This window comes from Ursus arctos, unplaced genomic scaffold (assembly GCF_023065955.2).
Source record: "Ursus arctos isolate Adak ecotype North America unplaced genomic scaffold, UrsArc2.0 scaffold_16, whole genome shotgun sequence".
Taxonomy (NCBI): Eukaryota; Metazoa; Chordata; class Mammalia; order Carnivora; family Ursidae; genus Ursus; species Ursus arctos.
In genome coordinates this window covers 50698290-50724526 of record NW_026622830.1, presented here as the reverse complement: position 1 = coordinate 50724526, position 26237 = coordinate 50698290, and the positions used below count along the sequence as shown (strand labels likewise).

The window sequence follows — 26237 nt, the reverse complement described above, 5'->3', positions numbered from 1 at the left end:
TTTTGTTTTTAGATAAGATGTGAAGGAATCAGGCTGTTTCTTCTGTGGCTTCAAGCACTTCAGACACGCTGTGCAGAAGAGCAGGTGCTGATTTGTGCTTGCCTCGTGCCTGGTTTCGCAGCGATCATGTCATCCCGAGGGCCCTGTACACCGGAGACACTCATCAGTCCTAACTCTAGTGTGGCTCATGGTGAGGAGCATTAGCAGACCTCACAGGTTGCAATGACTCTTGAAGTTACATTGAGGAATTCCTCGGTTTGCCATTATCCTTAATAGAAATCTTTATTTCATAGATGGGTTCAAAGGAGGACTTACTCCCTGCTCATATTCACAGTAAAGTCTTACGGACATTAGAATTGGAAGAATCAGAGCCTATTTTATATGAAATGATGACGGAGAAATTTACTGAAGTGGTGGAAACGGGAATGGAAGGGAGGGGACAGATGTTGGCAATAGCAATGAAAACCCTACACCCAGTCATACTGAGAATTGGGCTCCAGCTGCTGCAGAAAGTTGGACTTCACCCAGGCACTCAGACTGGAAGTCTCAATGGCTCAGATTCTGGCTGAGTCTGAGCTGAATATAAGTTTGGGAAGGACAGTTTATAAACCTTAACTTAAATTTTGGATTTTTTAACTCACACAAGAACAAGAGAATTCTGCCTGGGCTTTAATTCCTTTGGATTTTAACTGTTAAGTAGAAGTTCAACTTGCAAGGGGAGTTAGTCTTGAACTTCAGTTTTTCATGAGAGTGAGATAATGAGGGTGGGATGTGGTGGGAAATTTCTCTGTTGGCTTGTAATTAGAGTACAATCGTTTAATTGTACTTGCTTAATTTTGTTGAGGCTTGATTGGACAATGTGGCCAGAAATTATTTAAAATGGGAAAGAGAACACAGAGTAAACTTTTGGCTTGGATAAATGGAGCTTTGGGATGGATTTTGTTAAATAGCTTTATTCAGATATAATTCACATACAACACTATTCGGCCATTTAATGTGTGTAATTCAGTGGTTTTTAGTATATTCACAGAATTGTGCAAATATCTCCACAATCTAACTTTAGAACATTTTCATTATCCCCTTTCCACCTCTCTGCTGCCAACCCCCCCTACTGTTGCCCCCAGCCCTAGGCAAATTTTGACTTTATTTATTTTTTATTTTATTGTTTTAGAGATTTTATTTATTTATTTGAGAGACAGAGAGCTAAAGAGCACAAGTGGGGGAGAAGGAGAAGCAGGCTCCCCGCAGAGCAGGGAGCCCAATGCTGGGCTCGATCCCAGCACCCTAGGATCACGACCTGAGCCAAAGGCAGACACTTAACCAACTGAGCCACCCAGGAGCCCCTACATTTGTCTTTATAAATTGCCCCTTCTAGCCATTTAAAATGAATGAAATCACACAATATGTGGTCTTTTTGTTGCTGACTTTATTGGATACCACAATGTTTTCAAGATTCTTCCATGTTGTAACATGTATCAGTACTTCAATTTTTATACTGCCCAACCATTACCCATTATATAGATATATTTCATTTTCTTTACTCATTCATCAATTGACAGATATATGTTTCTGTCTCTCTTCCTTTTTTTTTTTTTTTCGATTTTATGAATAACAATGCTACAGGCATTCATTTGTAAGTTTTTGTATGGCCATGTTTTCATTTATATTGGGTGTCTGTATCAGAGCAGAATTGTTGGGTGATATGGTAACCACATGCCTAACCTTTTGAAGAACTGCCAAACTATTTACCAAAGCAGCTGCACCATTTTACATCTCTACCAGCAATACCAGTTGCTAATTTGTTATTGTCTTTTTTAAATTTTTCTTTTTACTATAGCCATATAACGGGTGTGAAGTGATATCTCATTTTGACTTGCATTTCCCTAATAGCTAATGAGAGCATTTTTTCCAGGTACTTCTTTGTCATTTGCATATCTTCTTTGGAGAAATGTCCATTCAAATCCTTTGGGATTTTAAAAATTGTTTTTTTTTTTAATTTAATTGGGTAACTTTTTAATTTTTAAAATTGAGGTTTATTCAGTTATTTAAGAATGGGTTAATTGTCTTCTTATTGAGTTGTAATAGTTCTTTATATATTCTGGATACAAATTCCATATTAGCTATATGATTTGCAAATGTTCTTTCCCATTGGTTGTCTTTTTTCTTTATTCATAGGATTGTCAAATGACAAAACTAAACCAATTTAGTAATAGTGTGATGTCCATGGGTTGGGAGAATACAGTGCCACCCAAGTGATAGTACACTCTTCCTGCAGAAATTTGGTTAAGAGAAACTTTTATACAGCATTAGAAGCAGCAACATAGAGATAGGGCATGATTGGCTGTGGTTGCATATCTGACCTTGTTTGGAAAGATCAAGGAACAAGAAAATAAGAATAAAGCCCAGAGCTGGATTGGTGTTTGGGGTTTGGCTGACTGGATACTTTGTGTTTCTTGTCAAATGGAGACTTTACAGGAACATGAAAGTTAGGTTTGTTGGTGTGGCATCCTGAGGAGGAATGGCTCCATCTTGAACCTAATAATTTATTTCAACAGCTCCCCTTTACCTTTGATCATCCTCTTGACCATTCAAGAGTTTTGATAAAAAAAAAAAAAATATTGCCCTTAGGGATGTCTGGGTGGCTCAGTTGGTTAAGCGTCCAGCTCTTGGTTTTGACTCAGGTCATGATCTCAGGGTTGTGAGCTAGAGCCCTATGTCAGGCTCTGTGGTCAGTGGGTAGTCTGCTTGAGATTCTCTCTCCCTCTTTCCCTCCCCCTCCTGGTGCTCTCTCTCTTGATAGATAGATGATAGATAGATAGATGATAGATAGATAGATAGATAGATAGATAGATAGAAAAAATCTTTAAAAAATATTGGCCTTAGTGTGACTCTTAGGTATCATTGCCTCTGGGGTCTCAGTGTAATATTCACAACAAATGATGTCAAGTTGTATTATTGGAGCTGGTTACATTCTTCTGTTTTCTTTTGTTGTTTCATTGGTCGGAGGCCATCTATCACCCAGTCAATGGCTGCCCACATGCATTTAAAACTTTTGAGGGAATGCAGTGTATTAAGGAGAAGGTAGTAGTTATTACCAGTAAAATGATACCCTTAGTTTGAAGATCACTCCTGAGCCAGGGTCTCCATGAACCAAATCAGCTAGAATTAAGTAAGTCAAGAAATGATCCCAAAGAAGGGGATATTTCTTTAAGTTAGTTGTCCTCTTTATGTGTTTCATGTAACTTTGTCTCCACTTTCCCAGAAGTGTTTATCCAGATACCGCAGATATTGTCGATTATTTTTTTTTAAAGATTTTATTTATTTATTCGACAGAGATAGAGACAGCCAGCGAGAGAGGGAACACAAGCAGGGGGAGTGGGAGAGGAAGAAGCAGGCTCATAGTGGAGGAGCCTGATGTGGGGCTCGATCCCATAACGCCGGGATCACGCCCTGAGCTGAAGGCAGACGCTTAACCGCTGTGCCACCCAGGCGCCCCGATATTGTCAATTATTGCACAAATTCCTTCTTGTTCTACAAGTAGGTAATTCAGAGCCAGGCAGTTATAGCTTTGGTCACAGACCTGATCTTTCCCTTACAGTAAGAAATGGCCCCCCAGGGTTAAGGAGGCTAACATGATAGAGAGGGAGCTGAGTGCCCCAGTGAAGCTGAGGCATTGGGACTCAGAAGTGTGTGACAACTACAGAACCACTACCATCATGGTATTTCTAACAATCATTTGGAAGTTGGATTACCAAGCCCCCCACCGCCCACCAACCTTGCAATAGCCTGAGATATGTAAATAATGGCATTATCTTGCCAGGCAAGAGCCAGAAGAAAAGGTGGAAAAATATCTTCATGGTGTAAGAATTAGGAAAGGATGGCCAGAGAGGGAAAGAGAAAGGAAAAAAAAATGTTCTCAATCCAACACCTTAGGTGGAAGCAGCCTTCCTCAATACTGGCTACATCTCTTCCTCATCAATTTGATTTTGAGCTCTCCAGCATCTGTGCAAGACCAAATTTCAGGTGGGTCCTTCTTCAGTTTTGAAATATGGACTGGAGGTTTGACACCTTGTAATTTGGCAGCAGTGTTAGTAGTCAAGAGGACTTGGTAGGACCATCAGTGAATCTTGCTTTTGCAAACACTTTAAAGTAAAACAATAATTGTCTATAAATTGTAAAATATTTTAAAATGGCCATGGTTAAAGATCTCACGAGAGTTACTTATAATACAATTGACGCAAATTTTATTTAACATTTTAAGATGATAACTGGAATTATGACTAATAACATTATACCATGACAGATTTTTAGGAATTCTATACAATTTCTGGAACATTTATATTAAAACATATACAAATATAACCTAAGAAGGTCAAACATCACTTCTCACTTGACCATACTTTCAACGTAATTTAACATATGAAATAAGTCTAATTAACAATTCTTTTGAAATGTTCCCAAACATCCTCTAGAAAATCCCATAGTTAGTTTGAGGTCAAAAAGTCTTCATTTAGAATTTGTTTTTTTGAGAGGCTGCTGGGAAGATGGTAGAATAGGAGGACCCTGGGCTCACCTCTTGCCACATGACCACCTAGAGAACACCCACATCAGCATAAATAACCCCAGAAAACGACCCAAAGACTGGCAGAACAGACTCTCTGCAGCCCGACATAGACAAGAGGCCACAGCAAATTGGATCCACCCACTCTGTTACCCTCTTGGCAAGATCCCATTAAAGCAGAGCCACATGCCTGGCAGTGTGCAAGCAGCCCAGACAAGGGTCAACACCACTCCAAAGTGAGTCCTGCTCCAGGGAGAGGGAAGATAACCACACACCAGTCTGACTGTGACCCCAGCAGTGGGCTGGGGCAGGCAGCTGGTCTGACTGCTGGCCCTACCCACCAGTAAAAACTTCTCGGGGGACAACACAGGGAAAGTGCTCTGCAGCTAGGTGCTACTTCATCTCTGGCAATAACCTGGTCTTAGTCAACTCGAGCCTAAGGCAGCCCCACCGTGGCCCACTAACACCACAGGCACCAAACTCTGCCCACAATAGGCAAAGAGCCATCACAGGCTGGACCAAAGGCAAACACAGCTCTGACACAACAGTAGGATGCCCCTGTAGCAACACACATAGGAGACACCTCTGAAGTATCATTTTCTGGTGAAAAGGAGAAATTGCACTGTGGGGAACTACAAGACCTCTTCTTCATAAAGCCACTACTTTCAAGTGCTGACTTTCCTAACACATAGAAACAGACACAGCAATAGACAACATGAGGAGACAGAGGAATATGTCCCAAATGAAAGAGCAGAACAAAATCATAGCAAGAGACTTAAACAAAATGGAGGTAAGTAATATGTCTCATAGCAAATTTAAAGTAATGCTTATAGAGATACTCACTAGAATTGAGAAAGGAGGGCAGGACCTCCATGAGACCCTCCACAAAGAGATAGGAGACCTAGAAAAGAACCAATTAGAGATAATGAACTCATTAAATGAAAATAAAAATAGACCACCTGGAATAAATAGCAAACATAGAAAAAAATAGAAGAATGGATCAGCAACCTGATTAGGACATAGTAATGGAAAGTAATCAAGCTAAGCAGACAAGAGGGGGGAAAAATATGCAAACTGAGAATAGACCCAGGTGCTCAGTGACAGTGTCAAGCAGAACAGTCACATGATAGGGATCCCAGAAGAAGAAGAGTGAGAAAAGGGGGCAAAAGATTTATTTGAAGAAATAATAGATGAAAACTTCCTGAATCTAGGGAGGGAAAGAGAAATCCGGATCCAGGAGGCAAAGAGAGCGCCCAACAAAACCAAACCAGAGAAGTCTACACCAAGACACAAAGTATATAAGATGGCCAAAGCAGAGAATTTTGAAAGCAGCAAGAGATAGGAAAGCAGTTACATACAAGGGAAACCCCATAAGGCTATCAGAGGATTTTTCAGCAAAAACTTTGCACGCCAGAAGAGAGTAGCATGATATAATCAAAGTGCTAAAAGGAAAAAAATCTGCAGCCATAAATACTCTATCCAGCAAGGCTTTCATTCAGAATAGGAGAGATAGAGTTTCCCAGAAAAAAACTAGTTTTTGTTTTGAGTCCCAAATCCACAGTCCAGCCACCCTCCTGCCTGAGTCAACATGCACTGCCTGCCAGCTGCTCAGTACCAGCTCAACATGCCTTCACCTCAGATGGACAAGGACTTAAACTGAAACTCTTCCCCTCAAATTCCATCCCCTGTGCTCAAGTTTGTGCCTAAAGCAGAATGAAGCCACCCAAATAGTGACACTAATTCTGTGGGATATATATTAGATTAAAGGAGTGTGCTAGGCTGAGAACATCTGCAACAAGCATAACAAAGAGAAATACATACAGCATGATTCTGGTTACTAAAAGAAACAAACCAAGGAAAAATAAAACAAGACAAAATCAGAGACAGAGACAAACCATAAGAGACTCTTAATCATAGTAAACAAACTGAGGATTGCTGGAGGGGAGGTGGATGGGGGATGGGGTAACTGGGTGATGGGCATTAAGAACACAATATGTAATCACTGATGAATCACTGAACTCTACCTCTGAAACTAACAATACACTGTGTGTTAATTAATTGAATTTAAATTTAAAAAAAGAACCCCCCCAAAAGAATTTGTTTTTGAGAAGTTTGTCAAAAATATCAAAAGGTTTTAAAACACTTGATCAGATAGGATCATAGGTCACCATGAAACAATACTTAGTTATCCATTTAATCAAAGTGACATTAAAGACTGAAGAAATACAGAAATTTACGTAGGTATAAAAAGAACAACAACAAAAGCTTACGTCTTTTAATATTGAGAAGACTAGATTTTAAGTAATCAAAGACCTAATAAAGATAAGAATCACAGTACATTATTTTGGAAAGGTACAAATTTTTTGTTTTCTAGGCCGATTACTTGAAGGATAAAGAAAAAAGATTTTTTTTTTTTTTTTACAATTTCTTATTAAGAACAGATGGATAATCTCAAAAAAAAAAAAAAAAAACAAAAACCCCAAAAAACAAAAAAGAAACAAAACAAAACAAAAAAAAAACCCACACACCAAATAAACCCTGTCCTTTTAACAGAGAATCAGATTCAATTAGACTTCAGTGTACTTATGATACATTCCTTAAAAAATAAATCCATTCCAATTGCCAGCTGGCCCACACATAAATTTCTTTTTCCAAGATTTCCACAAACCTTCTACCATATCTTTTATATCCATTTATGTTTTTTCTCCTTTTTCTTATTCTAGAAAAAAGTCATACTTATTTACTTTTCACACACAGTTGTTATGGGGTGTCTGGAGTGAGTGGGGGCTGGCAGAGTGGGCAGTGAAAGAATTCACCTAAGGGAGAACAAAAGAGGTGGAAGTTTATTGAATATACTGCCAGGGAGCCAGGGAGCAGTGGGCATGGCAGCAAAGGAGAGACCATCTGCCACGAGGTGGTGGTGAGGGGCTATAGTTATAGGGCAGAGGGAGGGAGTATGGGGATGTAAGGAATATTCCCTTTAGGCAATCTTAAGAACTGTGCCTGGTTGTAAGTAGCTCATTGGTTGGTTGGGCCTTTTGGCTTACCGAGCCTGTTGGTGTCAGCTCAGGGGTGCTGTGGGCCCTTCTGTCTGCTCAGGTTTCCACTGCTCAAGCCTGTTGCCTAAAAGCAGCCTCTATAGTTCCTTCATTTCACTTTTATTATTTCTACAAAGTTTTGATTAGAACTCTTGATCCTTATAGTTCTTAATTCCTAATGAAAGCAAAGATGTAAGCAATTGTGGACTGTCCATTACACCAGCATTTATAAATACACTTCATGATTTCTGAAAGTGTATTTTTACTCATAGTAAATTTTTTGGTGTGACATCAGACAAGTTTACTGAAAGACCCTAATATCTTTACTTCCTTTTGTAGTAAAAAGCCAAAAGTAGATAAACTTGTGTTTAATATTTAAATTTTTAGGATTTTATCTGACTTCAAGATATCTAGATATTTGATGAATATCTACCATTTAACTTCACTTAGTATAACTTTAAGGTTTCAAGTTACCAAAAATATTTTATAAACTATTTTTAAGAAGACGTATCATATACATAGTTGAAAAATTCATTTTTAAATGTATATCTTACTTATATCTAATTTACCTGTTCTAAAATCATGCATAGCTTTTTTATTAAAAAAAAAATTCATGAGACACTAAACAGTTAACCATCATCTTAAATGATCTTTCTTGCTAACAAATTTTGTTAGCAGATATAACATGAGCTTACTTGACTTCTGGAAATCTAGGTAGAACAAAAGTTATATGTCCAAATTATATTTAATGCTGGTGATGTGGTTTTGGAATATAGGTGAGGTTCAGTGGGGTGGAGTCCGGAACCGAGGACCAAGAAAGAATTCTTAAAATGTCTTTGGTGCAAAATGGTAGTTTATTTAAGCACAGGGACAGGACCCTTGGGCAGAAAGAGCTGCTGCCCTGGGGTTGTGAGGGGTGGCTGATTATATACTGTGGGGTTGGGGGAGGTTTAGGAGAAAGGGAGGTTTCAAAAGGATTTTCATATGTTAAAGATTCACAGGATACCAGAGGCCTTGCCATTGTCAAGTTTTTTTTTTTCCCTCTAACTAGGCATGAACATGAAGGTAGTTGGGAACTTCCTGGAGGAACATTTCAGTCTGCCTGCTTCAAGTATCTGTCAGTGGGCTGCAAGTTATAAGGACATTTAATTGTACCTACATTTCCTTCTGGAAGCTAGGTTATTGATAGAAATGCCTCCTTCTTGTAAATTGCTAAGACATTTATAAACTGAGGGAGACTCAGGTCCTGCAGGATTGTGATCTCCATAAGTTAACTGTTTTTTTTTTTTCCTTTCCTCCAGCCAGGAGTGCCTGAGGAATGTCATACATTCCATGGGGGGGGGGGACGGTTGTGGGGTGTCAGCTTTTGTTTCGTCCTCAGCTTGCCTTCTGCTGCCTCATCACTGGTAACTCTGAAGACATAGCTGTTTTAATTAAACAAACAAACTTTAACTTTTATGTACTGAAGATTATCCTAGATCACATGAACTTGAAAAACATTTGTGTTAGTTTCGTATTTCTGAGAGTATATTTCTATATAGAGTATACTTAATTTATAGAGCACTTACTTTCCTCTAAGCCAATTAAATACAGCTCTTTGCAAATTAAATTTGACAATACCATCTGGAGGTACAAAAGACCCCACACACCTATAACATGCATACGTAAACATATAGACAGATACAGAGCTCTTATGGCTTTTGTTTTAAAATTTTAGCCATGGAACAGGTACCACAGTGCAAATCTCACTAGTTTATGCAAGTACAGTTGGATCCAAACTATGTTTCTGGCAGGAATAATTTAAGGCTACCTGCTCAGACAACTTAAGATTTCAGTTAATATTTGTGCCAAAGATTTAAGAATATATTTGCCTATACTAGCCTTTATATTCCCTCTGATAAGACTTACCTACTTGAAGTTAGCATTTCAAAAATGTAGAACATTCCTAGAGAAGAATGGGTAGAAAATTTACTTCTCCAAGGCACAGGAAAATAATGCAAGTTCCTGGGAGAGGATTTCTGTTTCCTAAGTCCAGGTATTTTACAATGCCAATAAGCCTTTTGAGATGAATAGGGGAGCTTTGTGATTGTTAAAAAGGATAGGTGGGCTTTGAATTGCTTAGGTGAATGGGCCCTTTCTGTTCTTATAAAAACTCAATTTGTAAAATAAGATAATTGTTTTAATTCCTCAAAGAATTGGTTTGCAACCTGAATGCTATCAAGCAGCTGAGCCAGTCACCCACTGTATTATCTTCAATTTGCTTTTCAGAAATGGGAATCAAAAAATTCCTTGAGCCATTTGTCTTTGGAATCCTTATCTTTCCCTCTGGGTACCTTGTTTCATTTAGCTTAGTGAAGAGGGCTGAAAAGAAATTTTCTATCAGCCTGCCAATATTAGCTTCCAATCTGGCCAACTTCTGACCACATAACTACTTCAAAAAAATCCTTTCAAATATCTTGCCAGGTTTTACCTGGGACAAACAGTAAATATTCCTGGCAGTATTGAACAACCCCATGGTTATAAGAGATGTCCCCCAACAGGTGCAAAAAAGATACCACCCTCCTAAGATTTAGAACCCAAGTATAGCCAAAAGGAGGAAAGATTTACATAATTTCCCTGAGAGTTGGCAACAGTTGGTAGGAACCTAGCTGCAGATGGAGAACAGCCCACATTTCTGTCTGGCCATATTTGGGGGGCCTCCAACCTGATGGTGGACAAGCCAAATTCTCAGGACACAAAACAAACAAGAAGGTAATAGCTGTTCCTGAGAAAGAAAACGATTAATAACCAATGGACACCCATAAACCATATCCACAGGAGTCTGAACTTGGAAATGAAAGAACATGAAATTTTGCCTTCCTCTTTTGACTAGATACTAGAAGCAGACATCCAGGAGAGTTGACTCTGGTAGGAATTCTTACTCTTGGCTGGCTTCTGCCAGTTTTCCCAGAAGGCCATCTGTAGGCTCTGGAACAAGTAGGTTTAAAGTAGGGAGTGTAGCCCTGCTATCTATCAGAATTTGCCAAGGTTTTCCCTTAATTTTAACATTAGTTCCCCTTTGGCCATTTAAGGAAATAACTCGAAAGGCTTCACTGGAGAATCTCTTACTAGAGTCCCATCAACCCTGGGAGTGGTCCATCTGGAGGGCCCTCCTTTGAAGATAGTTTTACAGTTGATTGAAAATGAGACACTGATTTCTTGGCCAAAGCTTTGATGATGGACCCCTAGGAGGGTGCAACAGGGGAGACCCAGTTTTTTGTTTTTGTTTTTAGGTTTCTGGCCTTTGAGTTGTTGCAGCTGGAAAACCCAACCTGACAGGCTCAAAGAAGGGGGACGACTGTTTCACATAACTAAGATGTCTAGAGGAAGGGCTGACATCTCCCACTGCTAGAGGTGGGGACTCATGTTTGCTATCTCTTGACTCAGTTCTGATGCCCCCTGTAATTTGCCTTCATTTTCAAACAGCTGCTCTGGGCCTCCTGTCTTCTCATCTTCATGCCCAGCAAAAAAGAGAGAGCCTGCTATTCAAATAGTTGAAAGAAAATTCCACCATGAAGTCTCATGATCCACAGGTGGCCAGACTTGGGTCACATGCCATCTTTAAGGCAGTCACTAAGGCCTGGGGGAGACTGGCTGCTCGGACTGCTTTAGCCAAGATCACATTCTCCAAGTCATGGTCCAAAGCGTAGCGTCAGCTTCCCTGGAAACTGGTGGAGGGAGAGGGAAGGAGGATGCATCACCACCTGGATGGCCTTCTCATTATTATAAGAAGGCCAGGCTGCCATTGGTTTGTGAGTCAGCACTAACCTCAGGGACTGTTTGATGATGTTGCTTTCACATGGACTGTGTGACCAGTGAGGAATGCACACAGCCTGTGGGTAAACAGTCCTCAGCACCATGTATCAGCTAACAGCCATTCAGGAAGGGTGGACATTTTTCTTAGTCTATTCCTCAGGGGCCTGGATTTGGGTAAAAGAAAAATAAGTATCGTTCTTCATGATTACAAGTACCTCACCAAAATGTTGGATCCTGTTCATCAGGAAGCCCTATTTTTTCTGAACACTTTCATGGCTGTGGGAAAATCTAGAAAGGGCCGAACTGTTCTACCCTACAGAGGTAGGGTTTCAACCTGCTGAGGGATCTGGAGGGAAGGGACGGGTGGACAAGTAGAAAATACTAAGGGAGAGAGGAACCAGTGAGACAAATAAGGTCAGTGACTCTGTGGGGTGAAGGGCAAATGACAACCAGCTCTGGAAGTGAGGCCAAGGGCATTGCCAAATCAGGGATGCCAGTGCTGGAGTAGAAGAAACCTGCCAAGCTGCCTGAAATCTGCATAAAATTTACTGACCTAACATATGCTTTGGGTGAAGGGCATTTTCATTTAGTTTTGTTTGGTTGTGTATTTATTTATTTATTTATTTATTTATTTATTTATTTATTTATTTATTTTACTGGGAATCAAGGAGGGGGCTGGGCTGTACATATGGGGAGATACTTGGCGTCAAAAGCATGCTTAGATGCAGGTGTGACTCAGAGAGAACCCTCTACCTGCTGCCATTTGCAGGTGTTCTAGAAGCAACTGTACTTTGCCAGGAAATCAAATTGGGTTATATAGCTCAGTGATTCCTTGGGTAATATCACAAAATCCCAGCACCCCGGCCCCAGCCTGTATCAATTAAGTCAGAATTTCTGAGTGTCGCCAGGCACCAGTATTTTTTAAAGCTTCCCAGGTGATTGCATGTGCAGTCACACCTGAGACTATGTATGCACCTTATCTGGTCTCACGGTGCTGGACACCCTGGCTGACATCCAAATGACCCCTGAGTGTATCTGACCCTGGGCTAAATAAACTTCGGGTACTGCGATCCTGAGGGGACCCACTGGGAGCCCCAGTGCCAAGGGTGAGAGAGCAGATATAAGGTGGTTTGAAAAATCTACTAATTATTTTGGTTCTCAGGTGAGGCAATGCTGCTCAGTTTTACATGTATTTGTTAGCACAATAGAGCATAATGAAAAGGAAAGGGTAATTTTACTATTGTCTCCCAGTGCCTGTCCCTCTGGCTTGGGTCTACAGGATTGGGAAAGAGTTGGCCTTTGACTGCATCTTCTTCTTCTTCTTTTTTTTTTTTTAATGATTTTTTATTATATTATGTTAGTCACCATACAGTACATCCCCAGTTTCCGATGTAAGGCTCGATGATTCATTAGTTGTGTATAACACCCAGTGCACCATGCAATACGTGCCCTCCTTACTACCCATCACTGGTCTATCCCATTCCCCCACCCCCTCCCCTCTGAGGCCCTCAGTTTGTTTCTCATAGTCCATAGTCTCTCATGCTTCATTCCCCCTTCTGATCACCCCCCCTTTCTTTATCCCTTTCTTCCCCTACCGATCATCCTAGTTCTTATGTTCCATAGATGAGAGAAATCATATGATAGTTTTGACTGCATCTTCTAAAGGGTCACGTTGTCCAAGTTCACTCCTGTCCTTCTGCATCTGGTAGCAGTGATGGACCATAAAAACCCAGACCTCTAAGGATCTATAAATCAAGAGCCACCAAGATACAATTACTTTATACTACTGGAGGACATAATAAAAACATAAATACACTGTAAAATATATGACATTCTAAAATGAAAAGCTCAAATATTAAATGTTATCTTTTTTCCCCCTAATAGGAATATACAGTCAATATAGTCCTAGTTCGAAACACAGTAATTCTACTTTTTGAGCTGGAAAAAAAATAATTTCATCAAGGAGAATAAATACAACATGTTCAGAAATAAAATTTAGAAAAGATTCCAAGAATGGTCCTTACCTAAGAGATATTAAAACATTATATTTTAAATGGAGTAGTTAGCACAGAAAAATAAACCCAGCTGGATTTAAGACAGAAATATAGACACTGACAAGATGTTATAGGAATTCACTATACAAATGATGGACTTTTGAAGCAGTTCTTGGAAATCTTACAGGGGGAAAAAAAAAGCTAATAATGTCATTTGAAAAATGAAGTTAAACTCTTATACCAAATAAAATTTAAAGTTATTCATATTCTGACTAGAATAAAAATATGTATTTATGTGACAAACTGAACTGTTCAAGTGCTTTACAGATATGAACACATTAATTTCCATAACCCCATGAGGAAGGGACTCCTACTTTCCACTTGCTGATAACAAACGAGGCTCAGAGAGAGTAAGGCGCTCGTGCAGGTCACACAGCTAGTGGCACTCTTCTCACCCAGGGCATATGGCTCCCGGTGCCTGGGATTCACCCCATTTAACATGTGTGTACACACACACACACACACACACACGTGCGTGCATGTGTACACACGCGCACACATTGGTGTTTCCCAGACACTACTGCTGCATGACAACAAACCCTAACACTGGGAGGTGTGGCACAGCAACCATTTTCTCTTGCTCATGGCTTTGCGGACCCAGGATTTGGGAAGGAAACAGGTGAGCAGTTCTTGCTTGGGCTCTCCTCTCACAGGGGCTCTCCTGTGATTGCAGTCAGATGACAGGCAGGGTTGCAGTCACCTTGAGAGCTCAGCTGGGCTGGATGTCCATGATGGCCCATTCACTTGGCCAGCAGCTCAGCTGGGGCATGCAAGCAGGTACCTGCAGGGGCATTTCCAACACGAAGGTATGGAGAGTCAGGCTCCTTGCAGGATGCTGGTGTCCCACAGGACAAGTGTCCAGGAATGCTGGCCGAAGCTCCAGGATCTTCTCTGACCCTGCCTTGGAGGTCACAAGGTCACTTCCTCTGCCCTCTTCACTTGAGGCCTGCACAAAGTCACCTAGAGTGGTGGTTCACAATCCCCTTGGGAGCTTCCCTGGTGTTATCCAAGACTGCCCGGGCAGGGAGATGCTGAGAAAGAAGCAGGTCCCTCCAGGTTGATAGATGGCAGTTTTCATAAGCAAAGGGAACTCACATAAGAGGCTTCTCTTAGGTGGCAGCAAGTTGAATGGACTCCTCACTCATCTGCCAAATCTTAAAAGTTTATAAAAGGGGCCGTAACTGGGGTCAGTCACATACACCATCCAGATGGTCTCAGCACCACATCGCTATCTCCAGGCTATGTCTTTGGAGCAGTCTCAGGGAGCAGAAAAGGCCAGCAGAATCCACATTCCCAGGGCAGGGGAGGGGGTTGAGGAGCCTCCAAGTGCACAGGTCCAGCTCACAGGTTAATCCTGGCACACCTTTTCGATGATGTTCCCTAACACAGAGTCAATATGCAGCTTACAGGCCCTACCTCTCAATGCAAGGAGTGTCAAAGATTATGGGGGCCATGTTTAAAGTGCCACAATACGTAATCTGATCAATGAAAAAATATCAAAAACCTAGTGAGTGTTTACTCAGAGCCAAGCACTATGCTAAAGCTACTTACGTAATTTTACATAAATGATGCTTGTATTTAAGATAAATGAACATAAAAATAAAATCACGCGGATAAAAGTTGCAGGGGCTCTGATTCCACTCCTGGACACAATGGTCTCCATGACGTCAGGTCACAGGGCCTTCTTGGTCACACCACTTCACCCAGAGCCTCAGTGTTATGGCATCCATAGGCCCACCATTACCTTGGGGCACCCAGGGAGGCCAGCCTGAACCCCTATGGTGTGGGCTGTGGGACACAAGGCCTAGTGGTGGCAGAAGGTGTGGAGAGCTTCAAATGAGCCAAGCTGTATGTACAGCTCTCACCCCCTACTTCCACAAGGAAAAGAGAATTGGAAGTGTGTCCACAAAGGGATAGCTTTACAGGAAATCAGCATTTTGTTGTGGGGCCTGCACGCGGGTTGTTTGTGTAAACCCAAGATTTTTCACGAAGGTAGGAAAGACCCTGCAGGGAGGACTTAGCCCCAGGATAACACTCCTGTGTACTGTCTGCTCTGCCAGCCCCCTCCAACACATCCCCAAGTCTGTGTACCGCTGCAGGGACAAGGCCCAGGCTCATACTCCACCTCTCAAGGCCTGTGGGTGGTGATTTGCCTCTGACCCCAACCCCTTTCACTAAGTATGGTGTCCATCAGGAAGAGACTGTCAAGTAACCACTGTTTATTTGGGGTCTTAAAGATTGTCATTGAGGAGACACAGAGGCCACTGAAATCCAAAGTGTGCCCCAAACTTGGAGCTGCGAGTTAGGTTTATGGAGGCAAAACCCACAAGGTTTCATAACTTGTTTTGAAAGAATGATTGGTGCTGGCAGAGTTCACACTTACTGTCTCATACATGATTGGCTATTTGGCAAACAGGTGTTACAGTAACTCTATTTAGGTCCAAGTAGAAGGCTGTGTTCCGGGTGGTCTAGTTGCAACTGACAAATGTTCAGAGAATTGAAATAGAAGACAGTGGAGCAGAGGCCCTACTTCCTCCGTGTCCTATGGACTCTACTTTGAATGACTCTCTTAGCAATTGTGCATCTTCTTTCATAATGGTGAACATGAGATGAGACAAGGCACACAATCTCGTTGGGGCCCAGCTAGTCACCTGGAGGAGGCATGCAAGATGGGTCCCCAGCTCACCCCTTCCCAGCATTGGGCTGGGTTCCACCTTTGCCGGACGCAGCACTGTTCCTGGAGTGCTGGGACTTGGGGCCATCTGGGGGCGTTCCCTTTGTCATTTCACCTGCTGTGTTCAGGGCAGCAAGTCGTAAGACTTCATCCATGCTGCTCTGCATGTGGCACATGGCCCCAGCACTACTAGCCCCGCGAGAGGGCCACCCCTCTGCAGTGAATGGCTAATATAAGGGCAGCACAGGGGGCAGAGTGTGTGTTTAGTTCTCTATTGTTTAGGACTGGATCTTTCCTATTGGGGTTCTGAGGTATCCACTCATCTACAGAATGATGGTGAACTAAGGGTGACATTCCTTTTTAATTCCAAAGTCTTCTGAATAAGAAGCAAGCCCACTCTATGTCAATCCTGTTTATGGTTTCAACTCTATATCCCTTACGTGGAGCTCTACACAAGGACTGATTTTAAATGGGACCCCAGAAAACAGGCAGGGTACAAACCCGTAAAACCCTTTAGAAACCACTTCTTGGAAACCAATCTGAAGGTGTTATTTTCAGTCCTATTTCACTTCTGATTCTGATTGGATTGACCTTGATTCCAATGGGTATTTCTCTACTAGTTACATATACACCCATATACTCTGTCACCTGCAGGTGCCTGCACTCTTTTGTGGAAAGAAGTAAACATAAATCATTATTTATTTTAGTCTCTGAAGAACTTGACCAGGGAGAATCAGCCCAGGAGTGTGATCTCAGCACACATGGCTGAAATCTGACTTGGCAGAGCCCTGCTTAGGGTGGCTCTGGGCTATGGGTTCCATCTGACCCCTCCCTCCTGTCCAGTCTGCTCACCATCTGACTTCTTTTCAAACATAGCAGTAAAGTCTTTAGGATCAGCAGCCTAGGTCCCCTTCTCTCCCCTGTGTGACTACCAGGAGCCACCACAGCTGGAGGCCTGGGTTCCCAGCCTGCTCCTAACTCAACCATCCCAAAAGTAGCAGCACGCACCCCTGACTTCCCCTCCAGGAAGCTGTCAGCTCTCTGCTCCTTGCCTGCCCTCTAAAGCCAGTGGGACTAGGAGCTCTTAAAGGCAGTGCCCAAACGCTTCTGTATATATTCCCAAGACAATAAATAACTCAAGAGGTAGCTGATGTTACTTTTTATTGATTAAGAGAGGGCAGAACACATGTACTACAGACTGGTGCACTTGTAAAGCAATGAACAGAAAGGAGTTACAGTCACTTAGCTGTTCAAAACAAGCCCCAGAACCTTTCCCTATTTGTCTCTTGGGAATAGCACGCTGAGGGGGCACCACTTGGGCAAAGCCAACCTTCTATAGCTTAGGAGCTCTACAAAGGGGTGGGGGTGGGAGAAAGGGGGTAGAGTGGCCCAGCCTGTCACAGGGTCCTCTATGCGTCCTGGCAGCTGGACTTCACCAAGGAGGTCTCGCCCAGCCAGGGGACAGTGTGTATCTGGAAAGAGCAGAGCGTTTTCTGCGAAAGGGAAGAGAGAGGGATAGTTAGGGTTACAGTGAAAAAGGAACGTGCCCAGCCTCAAGATGTCAGAAGTGCGGGTGAGGAAGGTGGTGGTGGCACTCTCAGCCCCCACCCTGCTGAAGCCCAGTACACTAAGCAGGGGTTGGCAGTGACCTCTCGTCACCCCACCCACCCCTTATGTCCAAGACATGGAATCCTGTCCCCTAACTCCAAGCAGCAGGAGTCCACAAGCTCATCCCCACTGCACATCCCTTTAAGGAGCAGCCTGTGCAAGATCACAGAGCCACTGAGGGACAGGGTGCTGTCCCCAAGTCCCCTGCACTTCCACTGGGCCAGCACTAAGACAGGTGCAGTGGGAAGGATCAAGGGGCTGGGATCAGAGTTTGAGAAACACCCAAAGACACAGGGAATGTGTCCCCCACCCGGAGGCCTCCCCGATGAGAGAGACTAGTATTTGGTGAGCAGGGTAGGACCAGAGGATTTTGGCTGCTTACAGGCCTCTAATTCCCTCTAATCTGTTCAGATGACTGAGGCTGGGATTAAGGGGTCATCTCTCTCACCAGCAAACACCACACAGCTGCTCCTTATCCCACAGGCAACAACTCACACAGCACACGGTGCCCCAATTCACCAGCTAAAACCCACTTATAAACTCAAACTAGTCAAGTGCACACCCATACGTCTTTACCCCACATGCACTCTGACACATGCACACCCCCACCCCTTACACATCATGCATCCCACAGGCACATACCCGCATCAGGTGTGGCTGGTCATGAAAGGGACAGCTGTCCAAGTTGGGCTGGGACTTGGTACATGTGGTTCGTCCAATCTCCACCTCCAAGAAGTAGTTCATCCCAGCCACGACCTGCACATGTCAAGAACAGGATTTGTTTACAACACCGGCCAAGTTCACACACACAGGTACCTTCCTGCTATTGGGCCCTCATACCAGCATTCACTCTGCCAGAGGAGGTACCCCAGAAAACCAAAGCCACCTCCTGAGGGCTGGTCCAGCAGCTGTGCCCAGACCCTCCTGACTCGTTCACAGAGAGGCTCCGGAAGGTCTCAGGCAGCCTGGCAGGAGGAGAAGCAGGAAGACAGAAGATGGAAGCCACGGACCAAAATCCTGTTAACTGGGTTTAGGAAGGAAGGTGCACTCTGGGGAGCCAGCATGGTGTTGGCTAATAAACTTCTCCATTGCCAGGAGCCAGGGCAGGGTCTGAGGACACAGCGAGGGCTCTGTGCTGCAGCAAACAGAGTGGGTCTGGTTCAGGAAGACAGTCACGCGATGGGTACACTTAAGCTAAATTCCAATTAATAGGGTCAACCCCCTAATCTTCACATTTCTGCGGTATAATAAAGGTTTATTTATTCCCTCACTTCACAGTGGGAAATGAGAGGCTTCTGTCTTGCTCATGCACACACACACACACACGCACACACACACACTTTAAGCCAATAAAACACTGCCCCTGGAATGCTTATTTTAAGGATGATTTTTTTAAGATGATTTATTTATTTGAAAGAGCGAGTGAGCGCACAAGCAGGGGGAGCTGCAGGCAGAAGCAGAGGGCTGGGGGGAAGCAGGCTCCCCTCCACGCAGGGAGCTGGATGCGGGGCTCGAGCTCAGGACCCTGGGATCATGACCTGAGCCAAAGGCAGACGCTTAACTGACAGAGCCACCCAGGCATCATTAACTGTAATTTTCGATGGGAGTATTTTTTTTTTTTTAAAGATTTTATTTATTTATTCGACAGAGATAGAGACAGCCAGCGAGAGAGGGAACACAAGCAGGGGGAGTGGGAGAGGAAGAAGCAGGCTCATAGCAGAAGAGCCTGATGTGGGGCTCGATCCCAGATCGCCGGGATCACGCCCTGAGCCGAAGGCAGACACTTAACCGCTGTGCCACCCAGGCGCCCCGATGGGAGTATTTCTGAAGTGTGTCACACATCTGTCTTTTACATTTGAGATTACAGGATAGGAGCATACCTTGTCCTCACACAGGGCATCCTTAGAACTTGGAGAAACTGGGGATGAGGACCCTGGGACCAGGCTGTACATCTTACCTGGTGGAACCACAAGCAGCTACCATGATGCCTCTGCTGTCACTTTCCCAACGAGCTGTGATGTCAAGCCAGTGTCACACTGGAGAGGAGCAGGCTGGGGGAAACCCAGTGAGCAGGGAGCATATATGTGTGTCCACAGGACACAGTGCCAGCCACTGCTGCAGGGGGAGAAATGGTCTCTTCTGGGCCCACCTTCTGAAGTTTCACGAGAAGACGGATGAGCCCTAAATGCTGGCATGCATTATAGGTTTTTGTTGCTGTGAAGCTGTTCTGCTCTCCCACTGGCTCCAGGTCAGCTGGCCTAAATCCTAGCTACCCTTAGAGGACAAGCACAAAGCCCAGTGGCCTTTCCTGACACTCCCTCCAAGCTCCCTTCTGGACTCTGGTGATTATGCTCCTTATCTGACCAGAACTCCAGGACAGGCGGCCTTTCCACCAGCATGTCTGGACAGGTTTGAATTCATATGCTAGTCCCTCTGCTCTGAGATGCAGTGAATACCACAGGCCAGCACATCGACCCATTCTGTGTTTGCCCCATTCTGCGTGTGCCGACAGCCTCTGGGTGTTCAGAGAGCAGCCAGGGCCCCACCTCAGGGAGGATGTTTGGTGTGGGCCCCAAACTCCATTGCAGGATGAGAGTATTGAGGCTGGGATAGTTCAGTGGCACCTTTTGAGAGGAGACTTGGAGGAGAATGGACCTCTTTTGCATGACCCCAATCATCTCGAAACATGGGGAAACCCCAAACTGCGCCCCAGTGTGCACCAGGACTGGCTGGATCCTTCAGAAATGTCAAGTTCATAGATGGAGGGGCTTCTCCAGAGTAAAGGAGGCTGCAGGACAGTGGCTGCAGCACATGGCCTTGCAGTCCTGGGCTATAAAGGACAGCAGTGGGTCAATCAGTGATATCTGAATAAGGTCTGTAGATTAGATAACTCTCAGTGTTGGTTCTGATTTCCAAAGTGTTATTGTGGGTATATCACAAAACACCCTTGTTTCTAGGAAATACACACTGAGGTGTTAACTCTCGAAAGACTCAGAAAAACAAATGCATATATCCCCAAACACACACGTATGTGTCCAGTGGAAAGCAAAATGGCAAAACTTTAACATTTAAGGAATCTAGGTGTGGAATCTATAAGGATTTATGCACTATTTTTGCTACTGCTCTGTAAGTCTGAAATTAAAAGTTACAAAAGTGCTTTAAAAAATCATTTAATGGCAGAGCCAGGAGGGCAGTCAGGTGTGGGGTCTGTTTTTCCTTCGTCCGTGGTCATTTAGTTGACAGCTCACACTGAGCTTCCGTGTCCGGTGAGGCTGGGGCACGGAGGTAAGGGAACTGGATGGGGCCCTGACCTCCACACCGCAGCCTCTGGTCAGGCTAGCATTTGAAAATACAAATGAAGACCCTGGGGGTGACCCAGTGTGCCGGCTAGGTCCCAGGCACTCCGGGTGACGGGCACGCGTAGGGCAGGCTGTGGACGACCAGAGAGACCAGGGACACCACCCGCAGAGAAGGGAGCGTCTGCAGTCCCCACCCAACCTCTAGGGGCTCGAGACTCATCCCTCCAAGATGCTGGGCTGACCGGTAGGGGCCGGGCTGGCGACGTCAGGCTGCTACGCCCAGAGCTCAAGGCTGCCCCGCCCCCATAGCCCGGCTGTGACACAACCCGGGAGGACGCACCTGCTTGCGGGCGCTCACCACTCGTATTGCGCGGCTGTGGTACGCGTCGTTGCTCGCCTTGTTGTACTCGCTGAGGGCGAAGTTGAGCGCCTGCTGCACACCCTCCTCGTTGACATCGGCGTCCAACTCACCGCCCACCAACGAAGACTTGGCATTTCTCCTGCTTGTTCCGGGACTCACGGCCACGGCCAGGGCGGCCAGCAGGAGCAGCGGGGTGCGTAGGGGCCCGGCCATGATGTGCTCAGAGGTCGGAGAAACACAAGAGTATTCCTGCGACTGCGAGCAGCACCCAGCGGAGCCGTCGCGCTTTTATTCCCACAGCCCCGCCCTCTGGCCACCCAGCCCACCCCGGCTCCGCTTCTTCTGCCCCTGCCTGCCCCTCCCCGGGTCGGTGGGAGCTCCCCGCGAGAGTCCTGCCCGTCCTCCCGGGTCCTCCGTCCACTCCGCGTGCTCCCCCAACGCAGCTCCTCCCTCCCAGTCCCAGCCCTCTATCCTGAGTCGGGGCCCCCATCCCCCTTCTCAATGGCCCTATTTCCCCAGGTCAGTCCCTTTTCCCCTCCCCCAAGCTCCGCCCCTCTTCTTGGGAGTCTCTGCTCCAACTAGGTCCCGCCCCTCCGCAGAGTGCTGTCTTTGCCCCTCCCCGGATGCGCCCCCCCCTCGGGTTTCTCCGCTCCACCAAAGTCCACCCCGCAAACGCCCTGACCTTTCACGGAATCTGGCACCTCCTCGCCAGTCCTGCTCAGGCGCTGGTGGAGGGTTCCCAAGTCTAGCTCACTGTGGTCTTGCAGAAGCTGTCACTCCTCCCAGGGCCCGCAGTGCTTGTAACCCCCAACCCTGCCTCCTGTGAAAGGGAAAATAGCGCTCTGGGCTTCCTGGAGGTTGAGCATGGGGTCTAAGTCCAGGAATCCCCAGAGCAGGGCGTCGGTTTCAGAAGCTAAGGAAAACTCTGTTCTGGGGACCTCTTTTGCAAAACATAAATGAATTAACCTTTATTTGGGAAAAGGTCATCGGGTTCTCTTTTCCACAAGTCTTTTATTTATTCAAGGAACAAACCTTTCAGGGACTTCTCCCTGGCCACCAGGTCTCTGGCTGTACATGAAGCATGGGCTAGTGAGCCTTGGACTTGTCACAGGGCAACTGCCCAGTAGAGATGAAATGTGAACGATGTGTGACTTTGCACTTTCTAATACATTAAAAGTAAAAAGACGTAGGTGAGAGAGTAAGTTGAACATTTTTTATTTAACCCAGTATATCCAAAATATTATTTCAACATACACAAGCAATTGTTTAATAAGATATTTTTATGTCTTCTGTATGTGTGCTAAATACTTGGAATCCTTTTTCAAACACCCCATGCCCAAGTGTTGCTGGTGGCTGTGATGTTTCACAGCCCAGGTTTAGGGTGTGTGTGGAGGGTGGGGAGCAGTGATCAGTAATTACCATCAGGGAGTGATAGGTCCTCTGTTGGAAGTGAAATAGAGGGGTTTGACAGAGAAAGGTGCTTCTGAACATGGTCAGGGAGACCTCCTGGAGAAGAGAGGCATTTCAGCCAAAACCTACAGGACAAGAGGTCTGCTGAGACCAGGGAGAGACACTGAGAAGACATGGTAGCTGGGTACTGCTGGGTGGGCTATCAGAGCCCCCTGCTCAGGACTGTGTAGATCTGTGCTCCAATATGGCCACAGAAGGGAGTGGGCAAAGGCTTTCTTAGTTATACAGAAAGGAGGAGATACACAGAGCAGGGCAAGAGAGGACTGCCCCTGGCCAGGTACTTTTTTTTTTTTTTAATTTTTTAGAAAGATTTTATTTATTTATTTATTTATTTGAGAGAGAGAGAGAGAGAACACAGAGGGAGAAGCAGACTCCCTACCCCGCAGAGAGCCGACTGGGGGCTTGATCCCAGGACCCTGAGATCATAACAGAGCCAAAGGCAGAGGCTTAACCAACTGAGTCACCCAGGTGCCCCCTGGCCAGTACTTCAGAGCAGGAGTGGCTATCTCCTGAGAGTGGGGATTGGTTCTCACTGTGGTTTCCCAGCCCGTGTGGGACAGCTGGAACTGCAGTCTTGGAAGGGTATGTCACACAGAGGGTAGGCTGAAATGTAAATAATCCTCTTACCTTTTGTCACGGGGAAGGAAGTGCAGGGCACCCAGATAGCCAGAGCATGATGGAGAAGTGAGCGTGGTGGAGGGTTGTGACTGACACTGCTGCTGCTTGTCTGTTGCATTGCCTATTTGTAATTCTCTGTTAGGACTCTGGCATGTGCCACATCTCTAACCCTAACAGAGAGTGCCTACAGAAGCTCCCAGAGCAACCTGGAGCATAGCAGACAAGAAGTGGAAGGCTGCCCATCGGCCCCAGCTGTTGGAATGACCTTGGGCAAATGTAACAAATTCGGAGAGGTGGGCTTCTTTGTTAACAGTAGTGTCTGGGGGTCAGAGCCCTCGGAGATGAGTAGGCTTCAGCCTGGTTTAAAATGACGGAGCAGCCCATGCCCTCGTCTGTAGCCTCCAGCTTCAAGGATAAGCTAGCAGAGGCGTAGAGAGAAAGAATGAGCTCAAGACTGAGGCATGGGGCTTCTAGCACCCATGCACCACGGAGGAAAGAGCACATGTGTCCAGGAGGCAAGCATGTTTCCATTCTGCCAGAAGAAAAGAAAAACCCTGTTTCCACAAGGCTGCTCATGTGGCTGTTGATCCCATGATCTGAACTAGTAGAGAAAGAAACTAAGTGAGAGAGTGACAGATGTTCTCTGTAATAAATAAATAAGAAGTGAATATCCAATAATGCTAGAATAAGTAAGTGGCCAAGTGCATAGACCAGTGCCTAAAGGGGCAAGTGGTCATGTCGAGTTGACCAAGAGTTGAGCTTCTGAACATTTGAGCTTCTAAAACTTGCACTTAAAACTTGGTGTAAAGCATTTAGGGCTCTGATAGGGATTGATGCCATGTCATTATGAAACTGGGATACTCACACGTAAGCCTGTTGGCAGTCCCTGTAGAAAGAGGCAAGAGAGAGCACAGTGGCCAATATCTGTTTTGCATTTGCATAAGAGAATCTTTTGGAAGCTTTTGCCCAGGGTCCACCATGTAGACAGTCCCCTTTGCTTTACATTACAAGTTACCATTTAATTTCACAAGAGCAAACTGACCAGAGTAGCTCTGGTGTCTGCAGCACCTCAGCCAAGGGGACGGGGGCTGGAAGAGGCCATCCAGGGACACAGGTGGGTGGCTTGTGCAGCTGGGTGCTCTGAGGGCTCTCTGGGCTTCCGCCCTGGCAGCAAGGAAGTAAGATGGATCTGAGTCGGATTGAGCAATCCCCTTGGCATTTCTGTGGTGTGGTCGGTTTCCTTTTCTAATCCATGGTGCGGTTGTTGCTCTGACTTCCCTCTCAGTGTTTGTGCAAACTTGAATTCCAGTTCATTTAGCAATCTGCACAGGGCAGCAGAAGGATTCCTGTTCCTGCCTGGGATAGCGTTGGAACTGGTGCACTGGGTGTTGGATCTTGACCTCTGAGGCCACTGAGGGCAGCCCTGCCCTCTCCATGGTGTCCCTTGGTTCCCTTTCCTGCCACTCACAGAAGAGCTGGACCTAGTGACAAGGACTGATCAAGCTTTAGTGATGCTCCTTCAAGCTGCCTCTCCACTAAGCCTGGGCCTTACCCAGTCTTGTCCCTGCCCAGGTGGCCTGCTAAGCCTATCCTAGTGAGAGTCCCCCAACCTTGACATCTGTTCAAATTCATTGCCCCCACCTTTGATGTCTAGGCCTTTGCAAGAGTCTTGTTAGGTTGGTGTAGCAAGAATTACAAACCCCCTCCTCACCTACCACCTTGGCTGTAAATCCCCATTTGTTCTTGCTGTCTTCAGAGTTGAGCTCAGTCTTTCTCTCCTGTTTGGATAATCTTGACCCCTATTGCAATAGTATTGAATAAAGTCTTCCTTAACATTTTAACCAGTGTCAGAATAATCTATCTTTAACACTGAGAGCCAGCCAGGCCAGTGCTCTGTGCTACCACTGGTTTGCCTGGAATGTAGTGAAAGTACTGTTGCCGAATAGGAGCCAAGAGGCCTGTGATACTGGAGGGGAGTAGGAAAGGCAGGGGAGATGGGGAGGGGCAGATGGGGAAAGTAGATGGGGAGGGAGGGGCCCAAAGTGAGGTGGGGAGGCCCGGAGGGGAATGCATGTTCCCTGACATCGTATTGTGAACAAGTTCAAATGTGCAACAAAGAATTTTATAGCAAACATCCATATCCCCACCACCTGAATTCTAGCATTAATATTGTATTTTACTTATTTATCACATGTCTATCCACCTGTGTATTCTCTGTTCATCTATCAACCCATCTTGTTTTCATGCATTTCAAAGTAAGTTAAAGACATCAGTGTATCTCACCTCTAAACACTTAAGCAGGCATAATATGAACTAGAGGTCAGCAGTTATTTATAGATTTCTCATTTGTTGTAAAATTTACCTATAGTAAGATGCACAAATCTTACATGTACGCTTACTTAACTTTGACAAATGTGTAGCCTATGTAACCCATCCCCTATCAGGTACAGAACATGAGCATCGCCCAGAAAGTTTCCTCATTCCCCTTCCCAGTCATTTTGGGCCCTTACCCCCAGAGACAATGGTTGCACTGATTTTATTTTATTTTTTCACTGTAGATTAGTTTTGTCTATTTTCAAAGTTCATATAAATGGAATTCTATGTATTTACACTTCTCCGGCTTTTTCCCCACTCATTTGATATTTGTGAGATTCATCTCTGTTGTTCACATTGTACACAGGCAGACCTCTGAGATATTTCGGGTTAGGTCCAGACCATCACAACAAAGCAAGTATCAAAATAAAGTAAGTCAAATGATT

General features: G+C 44.9%; 2 protein-coding genes across 10 annotated transcripts in view; one reads left to right on the top strand and one right to left on the bottom strand.

Annotated features, from left to right (window-relative positions):
- LOC113250117 (ral GTPase-activating protein subunit alpha-1-like) overlaps window positions 1–26237 on the top strand; it is a 252384-nt gene that overhangs the window by 43200 nt on the left and 182947 nt on the right. Inside the window, exon 5 of one of the 9 annotated variants that reach the window (XR_008959468.1) lies at window positions 26159–26222. The exons of 6 other annotated variants lie outside the window; for them this stretch is intronic. The gene's annotated coding sequence lies outside the window, so the exon portion shown is untranslated. Of the gene's footprint in view, window positions 1–12; window positions 4312–26158; window positions 26223–26237 lie in introns of those variants that run through there. 2 more of the 9 variants (XR_008959467.1, XR_008959471.1) reach the window with 2 other exon arrangements.
- Window positions 17271–21791, bottom strand: LOC125283121 (cystatin-C-like). Its single transcript, XM_048222381.2, has 3 exons — window positions 21370–21791; window positions 18373–18486; window positions 17271–17615 (listed from the first exon to the last, which is right to left on the bottom strand). The coding sequence occupies exons 1-3, from the start codon at window positions 21601–21603 to the stop codon at window positions 17532–17534; spliced, it is 432 nt and encodes a 143-aa protein (XP_048078338.1). The 5' UTR covers window positions 21604–21791; the 3' UTR covers window positions 17271–17531.